General features: G+C 53.2%; 12 protein-coding genes across 12 annotated transcripts; 5 read left to right on the top strand and 7 right to left on the bottom strand.

Annotated features, from left to right (window-relative positions):
• Nucleotides 1–244: 244 nt before the first annotated feature.
• Nucleotides 245–1,138, bottom strand: LTS14_002527 (uncharacterized protein; the record flags this gene model as incomplete). Its single annotated transcript, XM_064835233.1, has 1 exon — nt 245–1,138. One exon carries the CDS (start codon nt 1,136–1,138, stop codon nt 245–247), a length of 894 nt encoding a protein of 297 aa, XP_064697168.1.
• Nucleotides 1,139–1,409: 271 nt separating this feature from the next.
• Nucleotides 1,410–2,186, bottom strand: LTS14_002526 (uncharacterized protein; the record flags this gene model as incomplete). The annotated part of the gene is made up of 1 exon (XM_064835232.1): nt 1,410–2,186. The coding sequence occupies one exon, from the start codon at nt 2,184–2,186 to the stop codon at nt 1,410–1,412; it is 777 nt and encodes a 258-aa protein (XP_064697167.1).
• A 1,333-nt stretch (nt 2,187–3,519) lies between these two features.
• On the top strand, nt 3,520–5,253 carry LTS14_002525 (uncharacterized protein; the record flags this gene model as incomplete). The annotated part of the gene is made up of 3 exons (XM_064835231.1): nt 3,520–3,709; nt 3,762–4,983; nt 5,010–5,253. The coding sequence occupies 3 exons, from the start codon at nt 3,520–3,522 to the stop codon at nt 5,251–5,253; spliced, it is 1,656 nt and encodes a 551-aa protein (XP_064697166.1).
• A 635-nt stretch (nt 5,254–5,888) lies between these two features.
• LTS14_002524 (uncharacterized protein) lies at nt 5,889–6,941 on the top strand (the record flags this gene model as incomplete). The annotated part of the gene is made up of 1 exon (XM_064835230.1): nt 5,889–6,941. One exon carries the CDS (start codon nt 5,889–5,891, stop codon nt 6,939–6,941), a length of 1,053 nt encoding a protein of 350 aa, XP_064697165.1.
• A 582-nt stretch (nt 6,942–7,523) lies between these two features.
• On the bottom strand, nt 7,524–7,940 carry LTS14_002523 (uncharacterized protein; the record flags this gene model as incomplete). The annotated part of the gene is made up of 1 exon (XM_064835229.1): nt 7,524–7,940. One exon carries the CDS (start codon nt 7,938–7,940, stop codon nt 7,524–7,526), a length of 417 nt encoding a protein of 138 aa, XP_064697164.1.
• Nucleotides 7,941–8,273: 333 nt separating this feature from the next.
• LTS14_002522 (uncharacterized protein) lies at nt 8,274–9,710 on the bottom strand (the record flags this gene model as incomplete). Its single annotated transcript, XM_064835228.1, has 1 exon — nt 8,274–9,710. One exon carries the CDS (start codon nt 9,708–9,710, stop codon nt 8,274–8,276), a length of 1,437 nt encoding a protein of 478 aa, XP_064697163.1.
• A 463-nt stretch (nt 9,711–10,173) lies between these two features.
• LTS14_002521 (uncharacterized protein) lies at nt 10,174–10,879 on the top strand (the record flags this gene model as incomplete). Its single annotated transcript, XM_064835227.1, has 2 exons — nt 10,174–10,418; nt 10,489–10,879. 2 exons carry the CDS (start codon nt 10,174–10,176, stop codon nt 10,877–10,879), a joined length of 636 nt encoding a protein of 211 aa, XP_064697162.1.
• Nucleotides 10,880–10,999: 120 nt separating this feature from the next.
• On the bottom strand, nt 11,000–11,636 carry LTS14_002520 (uncharacterized protein; the record flags this gene model as incomplete). The annotated part of the gene is made up of 2 exons (XM_064835226.1): nt 11,000–11,262; nt 11,324–11,636. 2 exons carry the CDS (start codon nt 11,634–11,636, stop codon nt 11,000–11,002), a joined length of 576 nt encoding a protein of 191 aa, XP_064697161.1.
• Nucleotides 11,637–11,970: 334 nt separating this feature from the next.
• SLM5 (asparaginyl-tRNA synthetase) lies at nt 11,971–13,559 on the bottom strand (the record flags this gene model as incomplete). Its single annotated transcript, XM_064835225.1, has 2 exons — nt 11,971–13,252; nt 13,303–13,559. 2 exons carry the CDS (start codon nt 13,557–13,559, stop codon nt 11,971–11,973), a joined length of 1,539 nt encoding a protein of 512 aa, XP_064697160.1.
• A 322-nt stretch (nt 13,560–13,881) lies between these two features.
• On the top strand, nt 13,882–16,590 carry LTS14_002518 (uncharacterized protein; the record flags this gene model as incomplete). The annotated part of the gene is made up of 2 exons (XM_064835224.1): nt 13,882–13,974; nt 14,047–16,590. The coding sequence occupies 2 exons, from the start codon at nt 13,882–13,884 to the stop codon at nt 16,588–16,590; spliced, it is 2,637 nt and encodes an 878-aa protein (XP_064697159.1).
• A 1,082-nt stretch (nt 16,591–17,672) lies between these two features.
• On the bottom strand, nt 17,673–21,614 carry UBP2 (ubiquitin-specific protease ubp2; the record flags this gene model as incomplete). The annotated part of the gene is made up of 5 exons (XM_064835223.1): nt 17,673–19,910; nt 19,964–20,456; nt 20,510–20,561; nt 20,619–20,832; nt 20,886–21,614. The coding sequence occupies 5 exons, from the start codon at nt 21,612–21,614 to the stop codon at nt 17,673–17,675; spliced, it is 3,726 nt and encodes a 1,241-aa protein (XP_064697158.1).
• A 347-nt stretch (nt 21,615–21,961) lies between these two features.
• Nucleotides 21,962–22,740, top strand: LTS14_002516 (uncharacterized protein; the record flags this gene model as incomplete). The annotated part of the gene is made up of 4 exons (XM_064835222.1): nt 21,962–22,163; nt 22,220–22,339; nt 22,398–22,592; nt 22,649–22,740. The coding sequence occupies 4 exons, from the start codon at nt 21,962–21,964 to the stop codon at nt 22,738–22,740; spliced, it is 609 nt and encodes a 202-aa protein (XP_064697157.1).
• Nucleotides 22,741–23,085: the final 345 nt, after the last annotated feature.

The raw sequence follows: 23,085 nt of genomic DNA, 5'->3' as shown, positions 1-23,085 counted from the left end.
GTACAGTACATGACAGACTTGTGCGTAGTAAGTCCATAATGGCTTGACGTAGCGAGACGTGTCCACCATAACCCTGAGAACAATTCTCCCTCTACCGTTGCCATCTGTCCTGCCCATGGAACTGCACTTCTCGACCTTCCAGTCCCGTGCTTAGCCTTAAGATGTGTTTCACGATAGACTGGATTGCTTGAGACAGCTCGCAGCGTCAACGTGATCAAATTTTCCCATCCATAAGCTGCGCCGCTTACGAAGGGCAAGTTCTCCTTGGCTGTCTCTCTGCCACAAGGTGCTTCCACCACTGCTGCGAGAACAGTCTAGTATCTCCATACCACTCCATTAGTGCTGACTCTGACCTCAAGCGACCCACGCTGCGATCGAAGTGAGCCCGGAACTTCTCGTCAACTCTCAGTGGCGCACGAATCGGAAGTCCGGACGAACTGCGCTTCAAAGCTTCTATCGCTGCCACAAGATCCGAGATGCTCTGGGGAACCCTGGAGGTACCTTCCTTGTAGGATAATTTCGTTGCCTTGACATCCGGCGGCTTGATGCGCTTCACAATCTTCCTCGTCCTGTGCGAAGTCTTTTTGTTCTCACCATTGTTTGCAGTGCTCTGCTTCGCACTTTCGAAGACCATTGCGGGGGATGTAACCTCGTCGATCGTGGAAGCAGCCCTGCTCACGGTGGTAGCGGGAGTAATCGGAATGAGAATATCGCGGCTTACTATTGGCGTTGTCGGAAGCTTGTTCTTCGCTATCGTTGGCGTGTTTTCATGCTCCATAGCGTCCATTGCTTGGTCTCCCTTAGCGGAAGAAGGTAGTTCTGAGTGATTGGCAGTTGACATGGATGATACCACTGGCGCTTCAAAGTTTGGCAGAATTGATGGCACACGCAGCCAGTCGGAGTAGAGAAGAGTGAGGTTGAACTGCTCGACCTGCTCTGGCTTGACGTGTTTGTGCCGTGCTCTATCATACTCTAGCTCCTCAACGGCAGGGCTATGAGCATGAGCAAGAAGCGGAGCGATAAGTTTGGTGCCTCGTGCATGACACAGCTGCTGAACCAAGCGTTGGCCAGCCTGCTCCTGGTTGAAGTTGTAAGAAGCGCCGACGAGCTCACTGTGGGTATTTTCATGATCTGACATGTTGATGCATCATGTGGAGAAATGAAGCTGTGTATGTGAGCACGAAAGGAACTAAGATTGCTCATATCGCTAATGTATGTGCTTCAGGGCAGACGTTCAAGGTCGTACCTTCCTTGAATGCTGCATGACGTGGAAGGTGCGATTTTCGCGCGTATGGAATGAGTGCTGGGGACAAGCATGATCGGGACTGTGAGCAGGTGTCTGCGAGGATCTTAATGGAGAGATCGAGTTATCGTAGCACTGTCGTATCATCATGCGAGATCTTGGCCCTTCACCATGGCAGTTGCAGTGGCGTAGATAGCTTATCTGTATCACCGAGCACTGGTCCTGCTGTTCCAATGTCGCCAGGTCCCCTAGGAGCCCAATACTGCCCTGTCATACTGATATCGAAGTCCTCATTCACCCACTGCACCAACGATTTGGCGGCCTCAGCTGGCGTCACAGCACCGCCCGCATCCCAGAACTGATCAAAGCCGACAGATCTTGTCATCTCAGTACGCATGAAACCTGGATGGACGAGGCCGACCGCAACGCCTTGATCTTTGAGGTCGAGCGATAGCAGCTTACCGACCATATTCGAAGCCGCTTTGGACGCATGATGGCCAAACATCCCACCGCCCTCGCTCTCGTGCCGAAGGGTGATCGATCCGGACTCTGAGCTGACGATAATGATTTTACTGCCGTGACTACCCGTGCGCAGTAGACCAGCCTTGTGGAGATGGTGTGTGATGAAGACAGGCGCAATGGCGGATGTCTTGTACATTGCCACTTCTGCACTATAATCAGGCTCGTCGAAGGACTCCTTGCCAAAGAAACCCGCGGTAATGATCACAATATCTTGCTTGTGACCTTTCAATCCCTCGGCAATCTTCTTGCCAGCTTCTTCCGTTGCAACATCGACGCCGGAGATCCATTGAATGTCATGGTGTGCATGCTCGGGTGGGCCAGATCGTGCGGTGCCAGTCACAGAGTACTCAAGCGAAGCATATCGCTTGGCGATCTCGTAGCCCAGCCCTCGAGTGGCGCCTACGACCAGCACGTTCGGCATCTTGGCATATAACAAGAGGAACAAGAAGAAGAGAAAGACGCTCGAAGAGATGGAGCATACCTTATAGAAGAAGTAGAAGACAGCGTCTCGTCCTTGCCACCTCTGATTGGCTCGCTTGACAATCCAGCGGATCCTCTTCCCAAACACCTCGCAGCTTATTATGTCACGCGGTCTAGATATCCTCAATTATTCTCAACATTGTCTCTTTGTGGGCATGGATCGCGCCCGGGCATAGATTGCGAGCAGGTTATCCATCGGAATCGTCTCGCAGATCTAAAGCTTGTGGACAGAGGCTCTCATAGATCAGAGTCCGAGAACCGACGTTGCTACGAACGATGGTCAAGGCAATGCCGGGCTCAAGGCCCGCCAACATATCCTTGGAAGAACTATTTCCTGAGAAGGATGGAGATGACCACAGCGGAGATGCTGAAAGAGCATCCGAATTACGACGTCGTGGAACGGGTGACGACTGATATGACCCGTAACCCTTCGGAGGAGCTTCTCTTGGTATTCCGGGACCCACATGTAGTACGCTCTTTGGGGGAGATTGGCTTACGATGGAGCGAGACGGCGAAGCATGTGGAGATGGGACTTGATCGACCTCCGGAGACCAAGGCCTACAGCCATGATGATATGTCAATCGAGTCTGAGCATAGCCTCTGTCTGCCATGCCGCGATGCCCTCAATTATTGCAGATACAAATCTGAGACACCATCTGTACGTTGAGTATAGTATTCAAGACTTACATGTTGCTCATACGATCCGAAGACGATTGGTGCAGCGACAGCAGGATGGCCAAATTCAGTCATTCACCACCACAACCTGGCATCCCTAATGGTCACGAAAGACATCTTCGAGTGCGATTTGTGTCGACAACTAACAAGCTCTATGCTGGTCCATTATCCTGACGCATTCACATATGATAATTTGCAACGCTTCCACATCGAGATGTGCTGGCCAAGCAAGAAAACAATCGACAAAGGCAAGATCTACTTCGCCATGGTGAAGGGTGGTACAAAGAAAAGGTATCCACGTCAAGCCATATTGTGTGAACAAGCTTGGTTGACATTAGTGCAGCACGTATAACTTCAACCACATCTACATCTTGGATGTATGGTTGGCGAAAAATCATACGACGAATTTCGATCTGCCTTTCGTGGTGGAAGATAAGCTCCCGCATGCCATGGACTCAACTACAGCTCTGAATTTGGCGAAGCACTGGCTGAATTGTTGTCTTACAGACTGGGCAGGCCATCATAGATGGTGCAACGCCAAAGTAGAGACGTGTAAACCTACTCGCCTCCTGGATGTTGCCGGCTCGAAAAATACGGGCATGCTACGCCTTGTACCTACCGGCCCGTTCAGGACAGAGACATTTGTCACTCTGAGCCACTGCTGGGGTCACAATGTACAACCAATACTGACTACCCAGAATATCGAGGAGCGATGCGAATCCGGCATACCGATCGATGCCCTGCCGAAGACGTTCCAGGATGCTATCACGGTAACAGAGTGGTTTGATGGTGCGTATATCCTAGCTGTCGTGAACGCACGTAATTCTGACCACTGTCGCAGTCAAATGGCTATGGATTGACTGCCTTTGCATTATCCAAGACAGCAAGGAGGATTGGCTTCGTGAAGCGAAGATGATGGCGCCTAATTACAGACAAGCACTTTTCGATATATCAGCCGATGCTATAGAAGCCGGCACCAGTGGACTTTTCCAGCCACGCCGGGCCGTCGACTATCTGCCACTAAGCTTCACAGCCACGGCTCTTGATCGAACGACTCGATTCACCCCATGTTCAGTAAATCAGTTTGCATGGATTCATGATGCGCCTACCTTCAGTCGAGCCTGGGTCCATCGTGAAAGACAGTTGTCTCGCCGCATTCTTCACTTCACTGATCAGCAGATGATTTGGGAGTGTTGTGCCACAACGGGCCACGGTTTCGCTAGTGACATGGTCCCAGGCGAGCCGCTTACATCGAGACCGTTCGGGGCAGACAATAAACAGCATGTTCATGGGCTGCAACTAGCAGGAAGCGGTGGCATTGGCCGTGACGAAAGCGAGTTGCACGACTCGTGGGATGACGTCTGTCACAATATTTCGCAGAAGCGGTTGACTGTCTTGACTGATATGCCCATCGTTCTGTCGACCCTCGCGGAAGACTTTGCGGCGCTCTTGCACAACGGAGATCAATACCTTGCAGGTCTCTGGAGATGGACAATGCCTCGGAATCTGCTTTGGAAAACCGATCACCACAGGAGGCTAAGGCAGAGCCCTTACATTGCTCCTACGTGGTCGTGGATGTCCACAGCTTGCTCAACCACCTTCGATGCCCGCAAGCTTGGGAGGTCGGACATCGTACATGATGTTGCAGAGTTTCAGAGCGCTGATTTACAATACAAGAATGGGAATGATGCCTTTGGCCCGTTGTTTCGAGGGGTGCTGACGCTGCGAGGCTATCTGCGTTCACTGCAGTTCACCTTTGACCTACCCTCGGCTGGGAAACAGATCGATCCTTGCAGCTTGTCCGTCTTCGATAATGACCGATGGCGAACCGTGGGTCCTCGGTGGGATAAACGCACGGGTGATCTCTTTGAGCTCAAGCTTGATAAAGCCCACTCTCGTCGACAATTCGATTGCTCGTGCATCTTTATCAGCACCAAGTTCTGGGGCAGCTTCGAGAGCTGCTGGCAGGAAATTTCTGCTCTGCTGCTGACGCGCAACGAGCAAGACGAGTGGCAAAGAATAGGCATTATCACATTCAAGGACTTCTACTCTTTACAAGTGAGGTACGGATGATTATGGAACATTTCAGTCCCGAATTCAGGAGCAGACTCTGGCTGGTGAAGCACAAACAGCTCAAGAAGCACCAAAATACTTTCTGGGAGCAGCACAAAGCGGCGAAGGACAACGAGCGAGCGGACGATGAACTGGGCGAGAAGTCTGAACCAGAGGTGTGGGTACAGGAGCCTGATCCGGCAGACCTCTATGCGTTTGACTCTGGCCTCGACACCAGGTATCTAAATGCTCTTGAGCCCCAGACCATCGTTCTCACCTGAAAAGTCCAGTGAGGTACTAGCTAATGCAATATGCAGTGGCTGCTCATGATTGGCTGGCTTCTGATTGGTGTGTCGAACTCCCTCCCCTAGCACAAACACATAGCACTTCACTGCACGACATGCTCGTTACGTCGAGACCGCGACCGAAGAAAAGCTACTTATATCTTCGCGTGCACATGCTTTCGCAGCACGTGCAGCGATCCGGATGGGTTGATAGGTAAAGCAGAGGGGGAGGTTTTGCTCTTGCACGCCTGCGCTATACTCCTGCAACGGTCCCCGCTGCTTATTGAGTCCATCTTCTTATTCTGGTCGGTGAACTAAACCATGCAGTGTTATGTTGCGTTTGTGCAAGTGCCATCTTGCACAGCTGGACGGACGACAATAGCAGAGTGATTCCACTGAGTTGGCATCGACTGATCTCTGTGATGTGAGATTGAAATATGAGGCCGGCATTCGACCTCATTCATTACCATTGTTCAGGAATCCAGCAATGGAGAACACTGTTCGATCTATTCCGCTACTGCTATTGATGGCATACACAATGGCGTCCTTCAAAGCAAAAGATATATCCTGCAACGTACATTCTGGCCAATCTTTCACGGTCATGAAAACACCATCTCTCCCTTTCGACAAGCATGAACATCCTCGCGCTGGGCTCACAGGACCCGATGCTATCTGGCATCTGCCACACTTCGCTCGACGAGGACCATAATATGGCCAACAACTTCTTCCCGGACCTTCGCGACGAACCGTTCACTCCAACAGATCCACTCTTCGTCAGCTTCGGCAGTGTGGCGACCAATGCTACACTAGACTCCCAGCCATGGTCATGCGGGCCTTCAGACGTAGACTCAGGTGACATGGCGACCGCATGGCCAGACCACAACCTGTTCGAGACTCAGCCATTGTTTCGTGGCGCGCAGGATATGTTCGGTTCGCCGACGCCGTATTACGAGCGTGCAGTATCCCCAGGTCCTATCGTGCGGATCCAGCCAGAGGACATTCCGGCTGAGGTCGCAGAACTGGCCGCACACATCAACGCTCTGCCGAAGATGCGTGGTGGCGACATTGGTGCGAATGAGTTCCCGTACCGTCAAACCCTAAAGACTGCTCCTCTTCTACGTGGTCAGGTCTCGAAGAAGACTGGCTGTCTGTTTATTGAGCAACGAGGCGGAAAGCTACGTAAGTGGCTATTCGACGAACGTCTGTTTACCAGGGAGTTATGGTTGTATCTCACGGACCCTGACTACATGAGGGTCAGGGGAGGAGTCGGACGTGGGCGCAAGAGAAAGACTTCGGCGGACGGTGAATTCGACTTCATTGCCGTTGTGCCCCCTTCTCCGAGTTCGACGCCGTCTACCACGCCCAGTAAAAAGAAACGCCGTGGCTCCACAGCGATCAAGAGTATCAAAGACACAAGCGTCGAAGGCGAAAGCCAGGACACAGCTAACAACACCCATGTCCTCGCTCCGTGCGATGCCACTGAGTCCCCAAGCACGAAATACAGCGCCACGGTCTCCATCAACGAAGACGACCAGGCATTCACTGCAGACGGCTCAATCACAGAAGATCTGTCGTCAGCTTTAGCCAACAAATCCACTACGGAATGTGCTATTGAGATGTCGCCGAGCAGCTTCGACCCGACCGATCTCATGAGCATGCTCACCGAGGATCTCGAGGACGTCTAGACCGGCGGATCGAAGGATGCTACCTACATTCACACGACCAAGTCGACCTGCTACGTCCTGGCTGCGAAAATACTACCATGACAACGGGGTTTGATCTGCAGAGTGCAGACTCACAATGCTTATGAATTAGCATGACATAATTACCGGCGAGGGTGCGAGGCACAGTCCCAAGAGGAGATCTACCTCACTCGCACGATAGCTTCAGTATATAACAAACGAATTCATGAAACTACTTTGTCCTGTACCTCGTTGTCTCCACTGTTGCGCCATCCTCGCGAAACGCAATGGGTCGTCCATGTCACTGATCTTCTGCAGTTGGATTCGAAAGCTATCATGTTGATGAGACTAACGGCGAGAAACTCCCTCAGCCCACGCAGCAGTCCCAACACGAAAGTGCTCCCTAGATGCTGGTTAAATTCACATGTTCCACGAAACGAGCAAGTTGATAATGTCTTTATTATAATGTGCAAGATGGGCTTGTGTCTTAGAAGTTCTGGGTTCGTGTCGTATCAAGACTATTACTTACCAACCACCAAATTGAGTGGCCTTAAACTCACCTCACCCTAACTCATCTGCCCACCCCTACCCAAGCAGAGCATCCGTCTCCACCGCCTCATTAGTTTCATCAAGACAAATCATCTCGTAAGCCGGCGGCGAAGCCTGCATTCCAACATAGACCGGCAACGTCAAATCACCCCAAGCCTCCTCATCATAAGCAGGCGGCGGTCCATAAAGCCACGGCTGGGAGTAGATAAGACCTGCTTCCAGATCCCCGAGCGAAAGGTGGTGGGTATGACTATGTCGGACTTCCACGCCGTACATGACCACGTACGCGGCGAAACATAGCACGCCGAGGAACATGGTGAATGTCAGGCTCAAGAAGAAGGCTTCCCCAGCTGAAAGCTCGGTGAAGGAGAAGAAGGTCGCGGCGGTCGTTGTTGTTGCTGGGGAAGCATGGGATGTGGTGGAGCAGAAGGGCAAAGCGAATGGGCCGGCCATGCTTGCTTCCTCGCTGGGTGTGTGGTTTGAGTAGATTTGTGGTGTGCACTGCCGTGAGGTCATATATACTGATCTCGTAGTGGTGTGACAATCCCATTGTGGACTTCCACGGCTGCCCGAGAGCCACGAGGAACAAAGAAAGTCATAATCCAAGTGTTGACCCCGTTGGTGTCTTTGTGCGCCATGGCAGCAGCAAGCTGACAATTGAATATTGTGCCCTTGATCGTCGGAAGAGACAAGAGACATGGTCCAGAATTGCTCGTCATAGGCGTCGAAAAAGATGGCCAACAAGCATACGGCTGTCCACTGCCCAAAATATGCTCTCGCACAAGATCATGTTCCGCCAGTCACGAACGGCCTCTCCAAAATCTCTTGATTTACCAGCTCAACAGGTAAACACCCATCGACTTTCCAGACACCCATCATCTCGTATTTGTGCAGAAACTCCCAACTCGTCTTACTTCTCTCGTCTTCTACACCCATACCTTCGACGACCTCGACAAGATTTCGCCAAGGGTACCCGTAGCCACATACATCCTTCCAACAAATCACCCGCCTATACTTGTACTCTGCCTCTACCAGTCTCTCGGGCAAAGTATCGTAGGGCTCAAATGGGACGGCCGGGAGTTCCATCTCGGTATCACGGTGACGAATCCTTCGTGCAGACATCTTGCTGGCTAGCGGTAGGATCTCCGTGCATACGAATGGCATGGCGATGTCGAGATGTGGTATAGTCTTGCCGAGCTCACGGATGATGGTGCAAGGATGCTCTTCTGGATGCTCTTGTATTCGAGCTCCATATTGACCATCCAGCCCAGCCTCATGAGATGGTAGTCTGCAAAGGTGGAGCTTGAGATGCTTCACTAGCTGCAGGGCTCGTTGCAAAAGTGTGCAGATCGCGCTCAGATGTCGCACCGGATGCAGGTTGGGACAATCGACGATTTCAAGCTTTGTGAGTCGTGTGGGGATGAGATCTGAGGCAAAGAGGGAGGTCATGGTGTCGACTGTGAGGCGTGTGGTGTGAGCTAGTGTAATCGCTTCCATTTTGCGGAGGCCGAATAGGACTGCTGTATCCTTCGAAGGCTTAACAATAGGCTCCCAATCGAGGCTGGCAGAGACCGGGTAGGCTCGCCCTACGGAGTGTAAAAGATCTTCCGGCAGTCCGTCGAGATCATCGACCGCAGTGTTGATATACACACGCTTCAAGTCAGAAAAGCAGCTCCCAGAGAACACCAGGTCCCAGAGTCGTGCGCCAGCCTCAGTATCAGTCCCCTGATCGTTTTTACTTTCTGATCCAATGAAAAGAGTCAATTCAGTCACATTACTCATACCAAACCTTTCCAACTGCTTCTGCCATCCGGGCCATCCTCCATGGAGGGTGAGGGAGATCTTGACCGAGTAGCATTTCCTACTGATTGCGCCGAGACAATTGGCGACCACTGCTCCGGTAATCTTATGGCCGTCCTTGGCCCTGTCAAGGATGAGGGCTATGGTCTTGATGTTTCGCTCTAGAAGTTGCTCCTCGCTCAGCTTAAACCAACGGAGTCGTTGCTGTGGACTAATTGTGGAGACGACTGGATTCTTGGATAACGTCTCGGTGAGCCGGACCAGCTTCTTGTAGGATGTTAGTTGGATGTGGTTGTACAGTGGTTGCTGAGCTGCCAGGTAGTGGTCTTTGGTCACGCCACTCAGATTGGCGAGGTGGTGAGCGGACAGCAGGGCGCAGATGCCCAGGTAGAGCTCACGTGGAAGGTCGAGCATCGTTGCCATGATGGGGGTGCTGCAGTGAGTCTTCAGATGATACCTTTGCTTACGAGAGAAGAGGTAGAAGCAAGGCTGTCAAGAGCTCTCGTGATGTCGCGGCTAGTAGTACCAACGGGCAGCTGTGATCTAGTAGCCTGATGTAGCTCCCGTGAGACCTACCTTCGAGCGACGAGAAGAGTACATGTGCTTTCTCGACAATACTGCAGCTGCTATCGACGTCCTCGTCTTTGTGCATGACTCATGCGTTCTTCTCTGTGCTGTTGATCGTGGTGTATGGATTATTATTGTCCCTTCCGCAAGCGGAGCGCAAAGGTGTGGCGCAAACGAAATGTGGCTGTGCATGCCCGTGGCGCGCATTGAACAGGCATCGAACAAAGAGACGCGACAACGACGTTTTCCCCTCAAGATCATATAATGAACCCAAATACACCCTCACACGCCTTAGACCGACGATAACACGGGTCCATCAATGCCACGCCGTCGTCCTCCCCGCCCCGGCGCCCTAGCAGACCTCGCGCCCCTACGCATCTTGACCCAGATCGCTTTTCTCCAACTAATCTACTACGTTGTTGCCTGTGTCCTTATCACTTTCATCACCTTCGTCGCCGGCCAGCAGCCGAGTCTGGATCGCATCTTCAACTGGCATGAGTTGAGAGGGGATGTGACGACGGGCTGGACCTTGGGATTGTGTTGGGTGCTTGATGCGCTTGTCTGGTACGTATACCCTGAAGAGCACCCTGAAGAGCACCCTGACTTGCACGACGTGATTTTGACAAAGGCATAGTGTAATACCCATTCTCCTCCTCATCGCGCGATCGAAGCTAGTCCCAGATTTTGCCTTGACTATTCACTTCGTCAACCTCCTTACCACATCAGTATACACCCGCTCAATACCCACATCGATCTACTGGTGGCTAGTGCAGCTCTGTTCTGCGGCCCTGATGACGAGCGTGGGCATTTGGGCTTGTCAGTGGAGGGAGCTCCAGCCGATGGCATTTGGCGGGAAGAGCAGCAAGGGAAAGCAAAGGGCAGAGGCAGCAAATGGGCATGCTGTAGGTCCTGCTGAGGTCGCGGATGAAGAGGCCGGTTATGAGATGGGCGGAGGAAGGGGCGGTGGTAGAGATGGAGCGGGGACTTATGAGATGGTTGGGATGGCGCCAAGAGGGACTGGCTGAGAGAAGTTCACGAACTATTCTATCCAAGAATTGAAGCCATCCATTATTATAGGCCACGCTGGACCTTCTCAATACACCCCCGAATGTTACGAGGGGCTCGGATTACAGCGCCTTCCTTGCTCATGCACACTCATAGGCCTCAACCTCGCCCACCGGCTTGCCGCTTCGGCTCACTAGCCTTAGTAGCTCATCCGTCCGGCGCACAATAATCGGGACAGAATCAGGATCCTGCGTTTCGATCTCCCAGGCCAACCGGACCTGCTTAGGGAAGATACGACACACCACGCGCTCGAGGTGCTCCGGCGTCGCTATTTGCGGAGACGAGCGGATCATGGTTGTTATGCGGGCTGTCAGGGGTCGGAGGGGTAATTCCGGAGCGTCGACTAGAGAACCAGTGTCAGTTGTCGGGAGCCAAAGGATACGGAACATCAGCGGCAGACTTACGAGTCCTCACTCGCTTTCCTAGTGGCAGCCACACATGTGCCGCCTCCTCCTCACCCTCTGCATCCTCGCCTGTGATCAGCAACCCGACTGAGTTTGCTGAAGCGTCGAGGTAGTTGAGTGATCGTGGTTGCGCAGTGGGAGACGAGTATGTCACGGGGTCCTGAAAGATTATTTGCCGGCCAGAGTCGGAATGTGCCAGATCTGCCGAGGGGGACGAGGGACGCCATGGTCCTAGTGGCGAAGCGGTCACGGCGAGGGAGAGGTAGAAGATTGTGAGGAGTCGTAAGGCTGCTGAATGAGTAATAGGAGCCATAGCTTGCGCACCTCTAGCGGCTGGTCTGAGTGCTGAATAGATGGATCCTGGCAGGACAGTCATGCAGGTATATCGTTGCAATCGAGAACTGTAGTGTTGCTGCTGCTGTTGAAGAAGAAGAAGCGCTTTTCACCGAGTCATCAGTTGATGTGCGGCAAAATGCATGGCCATAAGTGTGCAGGACTCGGTTCTGTGGCAGGTGTAAACATCGGGTACCACAGGAACAAACGCGCTCGCGTTGGCGAGGAATGTGCGAAGTGCGACCAATTTCCCGATCTCATGTCTAGTTGGAGTCGTACATCTAACTAAACAACAGACTATCTGTACACTTCTCTCAAGCATCACACCTCCCCACCCACCGTGGGAACGCAACAATATCCCTCACATTAATCACACCACTTAAGTAACACAGCAGACGATCGAATCCCAGGCCGAATCCGCCATGCGGTACACTGCCATACCTTCGCAGATCCTGATACCACTCTAATCCACTTCCATTGACGCTCTTAGCTTTCATAGTAGCTTGTAATTCCGCCAGTCGATGTTCACGCATCGATCCACCCACGAGTTCGCAGAGGTCCGGGACCAGGAGGTCGAAACATGCGGCTGTGTTTGATGTGCCTTTTGTGTTGATTGTTGACAGGGACGGGGACATGTAGAAGGGCTTTTGAGCAATAGGATAGTCGGTGACGAAGACTGGGGTTGTGTTCCGGCCGATCGTAGTGGCGAGGTAGCGTTCGTGCTCGGCTTGTAGGCCGTTCTCGTATGTCGGGTCGAAGGCGAACTTCACAGTACCGTTTTGTTGTGCTTTCTGTAGATGGTCGATGGCTTCTGCGTAGGCGATGCGAGGCCAATTGCCTTCAGCCATGCCTACCCATCGCTGCCGCAGCGTTGCCGTCGTAATCTCGCTCAGCGTTTCGTCGCCAGTCTGCTCGGACGAAGATCTCGCCTTGAGCAGCTCCTCACCGGTCCTCGAACCAAGCAAGTCTTGAGCCGTAGCTGCGAGCATCTTTTGCACTACATCCATGATATCGTTCAAGTCATCAGTAAAGCACATCTCAGCTTCCAGCATGTAGAATTCAGCTAGATGCCTGGGAGTATCACTCTTTTCGGCTCGGAAAGTGGGAGATAATGTCCAGACTTTGTCTACTGCTAATGCTAGGGCTTCCAAGTGCAGTTGGGACGACACGGTGAGGTACTTTGGTGTACGGAAGAAGTGCTCTACCTCAGCATTGTCTCCAGGTTTCGTCTCCTTGACGGAGTCCTTGGAGTCGTTTGAAGAGACGGTGAATACCTCACCACCGCCTTCACAATCAGAGGAAGTGATGGTTGGCGTGTGGCACTGCACAAATCCCTGCTTGTTGAAGTGGGAGGTGATACTAGCTATGACTTGTGATCTCAGATGTAATAGTAACGCATTGGCCGGGATCCGTGGTCGTAGGTGAGGTATCGTTCGCAAGTACTCCGGTGTCTGAGATTTTGGTTGCAGGGGATTGTGCTCTGGGTCATTCTCGCCCAGGGCTTTGACGCCTGTGACTTGAAGTTCATGGCTCTGTTTGCTGCCTTGAGAAGCTTGCCATGAGCCTGTCAATCGGACGGCTGCTCCAACGGAAAGTCTTGATGGTAATCAGCATTGTTCGCTCGAGTAGTATATGAGACTTCTTACTGTGCGGCATCGTCTGGTTTCAACACCGCCTGTAGCGGATCAAGGCTCGAGCCATCACCCAGTGCCACGAAGGCGACCTTCTTCTGTCGTCTCACGTTGCGTACCCATCCATATACATCCACATCATTGACCTCGCCACCAGGTTTAGTCAGTAGCTGCGCAACACTAACGCGTGTCAGCAGTGAGGCCGAGGAGCTGAATGTCCGTCTGGCTTCAAGGCTTCGAAGGCGGCGCTGGAGACAAAACCATCTTCGCATTGCCCGCTGCTGGACTTCCCAATTGCTAGATTCGCTCTCGATGGTCGTCGCAATGGATACCTGTTGAAGATATAGGTCCAATCTCGAAGAGGAAAGGAGACCATCTTAGTCACCTACCCTGGTTGTGGCGCAGGGGTTGTCGACGAGGGGATGCTCGGTGCTACGTCACATGCAAGAGTGGACTCCGCGAGGCTCAGCAACTACGGTTCAGATCTTCCGCAAGGTTTCCGGCTGATCAACAAGCGATTGTTTGCTCTTGCGCGTATCCTCACTTTCTCTACCCACTCTAGGGTATGGTGCGGGTTGGAAAGCAGACAGCAACATGCTACGCAAAGCACAGCCAGCCAACTCGATGCAGAAGACATACGATGAATGTTATCTAATCTGCTCCACCGCCATATATTTCGAGGGCCAGGTACGTAAAGTCATGCGCCATGGTTAAGCGTTATCTGTATGCGTCGTGGGTTGCTGACGAGGTCACTGGCAGAACAACGAAGCCGAGGCGCTGCGATCATGGCGCAATGCTCTGGACCAGATCTACTATCACAATGCATACAGGATTCCCTCGGGCTTTATCCCAAGGACGGAGACGGAGAAAGCACTACAGGACTCTTTGCGAGCGATGGAACTGCAGTGTAAAGAGCGAGTGGACCTCTTAGACACTTTACGCCAGAGCAGACTGGAGGCTGAGCAGGAAGCAAAGGGTAATGGGGATGCTCCTTCCAAAAGCAAAGAGTTGCTATTGTCAGTGAAGGCGTCACCGAAGCCTCGTCAGACAGCCTCATCAAGCGCTGCGGGGTCTGGTCCTTCATGGCTCGGCGATGACACAGTCCCGCAGGCGAGCTATGCTGATATCCCGCGACCAACACCACCACCACCACCAGAGCGACGTCCTGTGCGGCCCACACGACCCTCGTATGTGAGCAATAGAAGTTCGGACAACGAGACACCGCGGACTATGAGTCTGCAGTCGATCAACTCTCCAGGCCTGACACCGCCTTCAGCTCAGCAAGCACGTGGTAGGACACCGAGCCCGGAGAAGAAGGCGGGCGGAATGCTCAAGACACTGCGCTCGAACCCGAAAGAGCGGGCCTCCTCATCCTCTCGTATGAACGCCACACTACGGACGCGACCACCGCCGGCTGCTGCAAAGGCCGCGACACAATCATGGGGTCAGCCACAGAAACCGAGTGGTGGCAGCACAGGAAGTGGCATGCTCCCGCCACCATCACCTTCCGCAACTACTTGGGATCCATATACAAGATCACTGGTCGAGCGACCAGCCAAGCAGGACCCTGTGACCGATCGTCGCGCGTCTGACAACTCTTTCATTCGACCACCAAGCCCATTGGACTATCTTAGGCCTCAGCACAGCAATCCCTCGCTTGAGAATATTGGAAGGACTGGAAGCTATCCGGCACCGTATCCTGAATATCCTGCCATGTACCCAAACTCGCGACCAAACTTCAACCATAGCGATGAGTCTCTGGAAACGGTCAAGCCATCGCAACCCCCTCCTCCGCCACCTCATCGTGCGCAGCCGCCCCTGCCGCCGCCGACAACAGAACAATTCAAGTCTGCGGCCCCATCTTCGCTACAGCAGCTCGGTCAGACATCATTATCATATATGAAGGAGTACCCGAATCATCCACCACTGAAGCCACAGCGACCAGCAGCTGTTCCGACTCGCCCTAGTGATCGTGCAGACCGTACTTCTGATTCAGACAATACTGCCCGACTTGCTTCGCCAAGGACTGTACAATCGCAGTCGAAACCTATTATACCACGCAAGGCCGTCACGCGAGCAGTCGGTGTGGCGAGCGCGACCGCCCAACGACAGAAACTGGACACTACGCAATCACGACTCGAGGATCGCACAGCAACCGATACACAACCAAGTAGAAGCTATCAAAGCAGTAGCCCCGAACCACTAGGTAAGCGCCCTTCGAAGCGGAAAGGCGCAGCTAAACCGACTTCCTCACGGCACCTCACTCCACCCAGCAGCGCCGATGACGATCAGTCACCGGACTCGGATCATCCTTCCACGCCTACTGAACAACAAGTATGGGACAAGAAAGTGAAGCAGATCATGAAGGACCTACCGAAAGGCGTGGACGAAGCAGCCGCAAAACAGATATTCAACGACATTGTAATTCAGGGCGACGAAGTCCACTGGGCAGACGTTGCTGGACTGGAGATAGCCAAGTCTGCTCTGAAAGAGACAGTAGTTTACCCGTTCCTCCGCCCGGATTTGTTCCTGGGTCTGCGGGAACCAGCTCGCGGCATGCTTCTCTTTGGTCCACCAGGTACTGGAAAGACTATGCTTGCTCGCGCTGTGGCGACTGAGTCGAAGAGTGTGTTCTTTGCCATTTCGGCTAGTAGCCTGACGTCCAAGTACTTGGGCGAGAGCGAGAAGCTCGTACGTGCTTTGTTCTCACTTGCCAAGAGACTGGCACCTAGTATCATCTTCGTGGACGAGATCGACTCTCTGCTCGGTGCACGTGGTGGTGGAAGCGAACACGAAGCTACGAGACGCATCAAGACCGAGTTCTTGATTCAGTGGAGCGATCTGCAGAAAGCTGCAGCTGGGAGAGAAGATAAAAGTGGTGACGCGACACGAGTACTAGTTTTGGCAGCGACGAACCTACCTTGGGCGATCGATGAGGCAGCTCGAAGACGTTTCGTAAGAAGACAGTATATCCCTCTCCCCGAAGACTGGGTGCGAGAACAGCAACTTCGAAATCTGCTTGCAGCGCAAAAGCACAGTCTACGCGACAGCGACCTCAACGTCTTAGTCCAGCTCACGGATGGTTATAGCGGCTCTGATATCACGGCCTTGGCCAAGGATGCTGCGATGGGCCCGCTGAGGAGTCTGGGAGAACGACTGCTGCATATGAGTCCGGAGGATATCAGGCCGATTGGTATGGGTGACTTTGAGGCGAGTCTGGTCAATATTAGACCTAGTGTCAATTCGGCGGGGTTGAAGCAGTTTGAGGATTGGGCTACTGAGTTTGGGGAGAGAGGTGGTTGATTGTTGTTGTACGAGAATCATGACTCATTACTCTTGCACTATTTAAACCACGGCTGCCCGCGGCCACTCACATCTTTCTCTGCTCCCAAGATGCGTACTTGGTCACTGTACGATAGAGTCAGTCTCCGTCCTGTAGCGCATACGCAGTGATAACAATACGGTGAAACTGTTTGGCGGCTGTTGCGACGCATCGAAGGTGCCGCCAGAACTGGTTGAGCCAACTCTGGTATTGCAGATGTTGCCAACGCCAATCATCCACGACGTGTGCTGAAGTGGAGGAAAAGGCTTTCGTCATCGGAGACGTCGAAGTGTTTCTCTCTAATTCTTGGGCATGTCTGGGAGATTTTGCTACACGAGTGGGTGTTCAAGCCCATTAGACGGCCTAAGGGCAGGGGATGGCGGTATACGAGACGGTAGAGAGTGCTGGCAATTCCTACACCGACAGCGTGCTGGTGAAGGCTTGATGTTGAGAGGATCGAGTGATGGTAATTTACATGCACTGGACGCTATCGATTGGTAGAGAGCAGCCTCCTAGTAATGACTCAAGGCTGCAGGCATACTGTGTACGCTTTGACGAGGATGTCGATGGGCTTGCTCGATTTGAGCATTATCACAGCACATCGTAGCCGTCGCAGAGAAATGACCTTCTTCATGCTTAGATCAGGCGTTTCCGTGGCAGAAGCGCTGTGATGACCGATGCGTTGTCGCATGCAGAGCTGCTCGGACGCTTCACATGGTCCTGCAATCATCCCTCCTGGCAAGCTTCTCCGGCGTGCTTTCAACCGCCACATACTTCCTCTTCGGACCAGGACGTCGCTCCACCAACATATCAACGTCATGCTCCGACAGACTGGTCACATCAATTGCCCTGTCAGCCCGTCCAGACTCAGAAACTCTTCGACCGCCCGCTCCATCTCCCGCTCCTCCATTACCGAGCTCATGGGCATGATGTCGCTTGTGATCGGCGTCAGAGTCATCAACGCTGCGTTGTCAAAGCCATCAGCATTCTCATAGCAAGGAAGTAAAAAGGGAGAAGAAGAGTCCAGATCCACCCCGAGAGCACGCAGCTGATCGTCCCGGCTCTACCAATCGGCATCAGCCACTTGCCTCGAATTATCCCATGACTTCTCACCACCCTCCTGGACCATCGCCATATTCACTGTGCCATCTGCTGGCGCTTCAGCGGCTTTCGGATTCCATGCCTTCGGATCAGACGTCTCCATAGCGTCGACCTTGATCTCCTCCGCCGCCCATGCCTGCCCAGGCACGACTTCCCCCGGCTCTCGACACAGCGGCTGCACGAGTTGCTCCTTCTCGTCGTCCCGGACATAAACCATATAGGTGGGTGTGCCCTGGGTGAAGCCCTGCGCCTCGAAGATCTGCTTGAGGTCAGACTTCGGCACTTCTGAGACCGTTTCGTCGTTGTAGGTGCGCCAGATGTCGTTGGTGAAGTCGTGGATGCACACCCAGTAGTGCCCTCCACTCGTATTACCGCGGTGGAAGAAAACGACAGCAAGGCGATATTTTATCTTCTTTGCATCCTCAAATTGTGGTGCAAGGAGACCTTTGAGGTCGTCAATCTCGGCGTCGATCTTCTTCAGGCGTGTAGCTTGCTCGGCTGCAGCTGTGCTAAGGTGGACGGCGAGGTTTGTGGCGATGTCAAGAGGTGCGGCATCGATGTCAGCGAGGTCCTTGTCAATGTCTTCGATGCTCTCGAGAAACCTGCTAGCCTCTGCCATAGCTGAGACACTGTTGAGATCCAGTGCTGGTGAAGCGGAAGTGAGCTCCTTCTTCTCCTTCTCCAGCGCACGGAGCTGCTTTCGCCAGCCCCAGCACTTCTTGCGGGTCGCCAGAATATTGGGGTCGCTGTCATCGCAGTACCGATCAAGGTAGAGCTCATCCACCAGTCGCATGGTGGCATCGTACTTCTTGGCCGCTTGCGTCTTAGCATCCCAGTTGATACGCGGGCTTTTGATCTGCAGAATCTGGGGGAGTGGCTGCATTAGGGAGCTATACACGCTCGCACCGGGCTTTGTGTTTGAAGGCTGGGGATCAAGAATCTCGTCGAGGGCCGAGTATATGTCGGTATCAGCTAATGGGACATTGAGCGCAAGATCAGGTTCGGGACGCAGCATTGGCTTATCGGACGTGCCGTCCCTGTTGAATGTCGTGTTATTGATCGCAATGGTATACAGGGCGCGCAGAACATCCTGCTGTTCGTCGTTCGCGTCTGCACCGTCTACTCGTAGCCCAGCACGCAAACGTTGTGTGGCATTATCGTGCACTTCGGATACATCCTGCTGCATTGCTGCCTTCGCCTCGGCCTTCGATAGCGCAGTATCAGATGCCTTCTCGAGTTGCGCATTTGTGAAACGTCGGCGCGGAGGCAAGGGCGGTTTGCCAGCCACAAGCTCGATTTCGTCGGCGGCCTTGTCGACAGGGGACAGTGGAGGTGTAGGTGGCGCCGCTCCACTGTTGGACATGGGTGCATCATCGTCACCATTGGCAGAGGCCTGCAGCGTAATACTACTCGCATCTGATTCTTTTCGCATTTTATTCGTGCCGTCATCGCCGTTGGTGGGTGGCTGATTCTGTGACTGTGACAGTGTACCCTCCGCGCCTTTTGTGCTGCTCGGCTTCTCCCACACAATCTCCTCGTCCATGGCGCTAGAAGGTAGCTGGTCGTACTGCTCTGCTTCCAGGAAAGCTCGGCTCACCATGTCCTTCTCTGGCTTCACCTCCATGCTGGGCTCGGCGATCATGCGCTGGAAGAGACTCTGCAGATCCTTTGCAAATCTCTGACCAGCCTTGATCTCTTGCGCAGATATCATTCTACCTCCTACCCTGTGCCTCTTCTCGTGTATCTCCTTGAGGTCAAGCTTGTACTTTCCATAGTCGAGAATGATTTTCCGGAAAGGCTTGATGCAGAAGTAGTACTGTAATAGACTGTTGAGATAGCAAGTATTGCCATGGCTCTTGAGTCCAACAGGCCATGTCGCGGGCGCGTGGTGTTGCATCGTCGTGGTTTGTGTGTACCCGGAGCTACTGCCCAATGCTTGCTCGATAGTCTTGATGGCCTTCTCGGTCTGCTCGCCAGGCTTATCATCTCTAGCTGATGCGATCTGAAGTTGAAGCATGTCCTTGTCCACCTTGTCGAGTGACTGTTCGATCCCAAGGTGGCGTAGAGCTTCGTCCACACTCATGCTTGTCCCGTCGCTCCGTCCAGTCAGTAGCCAGTCGTTCATGCTGTTGCTATTTCGCTTGCGGGCAATGATGGAGATCGCCTTCTTCGTGGTTTCGCTATCTGACGGAGTATCCATCTACAAACATGGTCAGTACACTCGACCACTCGGCAAGTATGATGAGGACGCACTTTGGTAGCGGCGATCACCAGAATGATGTCGTCGGGCGTGCCTTCATTCACATCGTTACCAAGCCACGCGATGGCATCTTCGTACGTCTCCACAGTCTGCTGCGAGGCGTTCATGAGCATCTTGCTGTCGCGATGTTGACCGATCTTGTAAAGGGCTTGCCGCAACTCCGCCGCCGTCGCCGGGCTCACGTTTGCTTGTCTTGCTTGGAAGCTCGACAGGATGTGCTGCTCGGACACGATTTGCTCTCCCGTTGGTCGTTGCAAACCCAGGCTGAGATACGCGGCAGCCAAGTCTCTGCGGCTGACGAGACCTTCTGATTGCAGCAGAACAACTTTCGTTTGTAGTTGCTCGGTATGTCTGCTTTCGCTGATGATCTGCAAACACTCGTAGTAGTAAGCTTGGCGCTCTGGGTCGCAATCTAGCTGTCGGTCGAATGCAAATTCTATCAAGGAGTCGGAAAAGTCAGGCAACACGCCCAAGCTTGCGAAGTATCTGCAAGCATTAGCATTGTGGATGCGTGGAGTGAGGTTGACGGTGTTACGAACGGAAGCTCCTCGTTTGCCGTGTTTGGTCGACGGAGAGAACTGTGGCGTTGATCTGCGCAAGTGTGCGTTAGCTTAGCGTCGCATTTTCTACAACGTCCAAAGAACATACAGCCTTGTGCAGCAAGCGTTCGCTCTAGATCGCGGTTTGACGAAGGCCAGCCCTCTGCTGCTGCTGGATTCATGGAACCTGTATCCGCTGCAGTCTTGTACATCAGAGCCGTAAGTTCGCAAACGACGTCCTCCAACAATTCGCGCTGACTGCCGCCGTCGGCCTGTGATCGATCGTCAATCTCAGGAGGATTTGGCAGGGTCCACTCCGCGTCCTAACAAGCATTAGTCCTCGACCAACGCACCGTGCCCTTCTGAGCAAGCTTACTGCGTACTTGAAGCCCAATCTCGTGAGCAGCTCCATGCAATCCTCGCCACGCACTCCGAAGGCCTCCATGAAACGTTTGTTATTCGCTGGAAAGGCTCGTTTTGTATGGGTTGGACTCAAAGAGTCTGAGATGTACTTTCGCAGCCGCGACAAAGCCTCCATCGGCGTCGCCTGTCTTAATCCATCTCTGTTGTGATCTTGATTGACCGTCGCCTCATATCGTCTCTTGAGCTGCTCGGTGTCTGTGAGCAAGATCCTCTCCTGCTCCGACAATCTCGGGATTGTGTAGACGACGGCGAGATGGGCCTCGCATTGTGAAGCTGAGCACTGCCAAGCATACTTGATTTGCGAGTCGTTGTTATCGTCCTCGTATGGTTGGCGTTGGAAATGGTGTAACGGATGATCTGCGTTGGGACAAGGGTTGGTCGCACGAGCGAAGTTCATGAATATGACGGCATGTAATCTACATTTCTTGCAGACTGCTGCAAGCTTGTACTGCGTGGTGCCATCCGGTCGAAGATCTAGTGGTGGAAGAACGCTTTGCACATGCTTGGTGAAGTATTCATGTTTGCAGCCATCTGACCAAGATAGTAGAGGACCTTCTCCGACCGGCGGAGAGTGATCGGCGAGAAGGTTACGGCCTGGTGCTGATCGGAATGGGTCGAAGTTGAGAAAGTCATCGCAGAGTTTCGGTGCTGTCTTCCCTGGGCCTGTCGATGGACCTGACATGGCCTAGGGTGTCGCTAATCGTGTATGGAAGCCACAGTGATTGGATCGTGATCGACGTATCGTGATACGTAGCACTACTTGCGATCGTTCAGTCGTGTTGTGACTCGTTAGACAAGAAGGCAACTTGAGTCTGTTGGCAGGCGACCATAGTTTCGTCAGATCTCTTTGATTGCCTGTGCCAAACCTAGAGCTGGGACATTCTGCGCCACATCTGCCACGAGCGCCCTAACACTAGCGACTGCGCTCCGAGCCGAGATCCGAGAATCCGGTCCTCAGGGACGAGCTCGCGAGATCATAGCAGCAGTATATCTGGCTTGCTCTACTCGCACATTCTGTCATAGGCCACAATGGCAGAAGATCACCCACCCCAGCAGGACCAGGTCGAGGGGATTTACCAACCAAAGGATGCTGTCTCGGCCACGATCAAAGCCGCACTCGTCACTGGTTCAGCAGGAGCCTTCATATCGACCATCCAGAATGTCCTTACCAAGACCAATTACGGTGCCTGGGGCGCGGTGAACAAGTTCGGAAGCACCACAGCCCTTTTCAGTACGATCAGACGGCACTCTAGGGCCATGGAACACGTGCTAATGACTGTATGACAGCTGCCATGGGAGGAGCATACGAGTTCACCAAGAACGCTTCTGCGAACCTGAGAGAAAAGGATGATGCATGGAACGCTGCATATGGTGGATTATCTGCCGGCACAATGATGGGACTGCGAGGTATGCGATCGATGGCGTGGCGTGGCAAGGTGGAAGGAACATGGCTAATCATAACCAGTCCGCTCGGCACCCGCAATTGTAGGCTACGGAGCAGGCCTGGCGACACTACTTTACGCTTTCTCCTTCACTGGCGGCTCCCTTGCTGGCTACCAACACGACCCTGAGGTAGATGAGGTCACGAGGAAAGAGTACCTGAGGAAGAACAGGCGCAGGCCAGTAGAGGACACGGTCATGGAGGTTGGTGAGGGCCGAGGTATGCTCTCCAATCCACAGCACAACATTAAAGTTCGTCTTGCTAACTATGCATAGGTGTATACGCGCCAGGCTACGAAGAGAGACGAGCACAGCGCATAAAGGAGGCTTATGGCATTGATGTGCCGCGCCGCAGCCAGGCCTCATAGATCTTGTAACATACTGTACAACTCAGATACACCCAATTTTCGACGCCACAAACTCGATAATCTTTTTCAATGGTGAGAATGTTACCACGGCTTTGCTAAATCGTCTGGATCGTGGTCCTTGGCGACCTCCTGGTGCAACGACAAGGCTAGAAAGTGCTCAGACTCCTACACGTACCTTGCAGCAGCGCGATAATGGAGGAGGCCTTCCAGCTCACTGATCGGCAGGCTTCTATTCCAGAATGGAATTAATGTCGCCTTGGGTATTATGTGCCCGGCTAGACCCGCCACGGCTGCATGGCCCCGCACTTGCTTCTGCGAGGCATCTAGCCCCCAAAGACATTGATT

Source organism: Recurvomyces mirabilis (assembly GCF_035927965.1).
Source record: "Recurvomyces mirabilis strain CCFEE 5264 chromosome Unknown scaffold_5, whole genome shotgun sequence".
Lineage (NCBI taxonomy): Eukaryota > Fungi > Ascomycota > Dothideomycetes > Mycosphaerellales > Teratosphaeriaceae > Recurvomyces > Recurvomyces mirabilis.
This window is presented reverse-complemented; position numbering and strand designations above follow the sequence as displayed.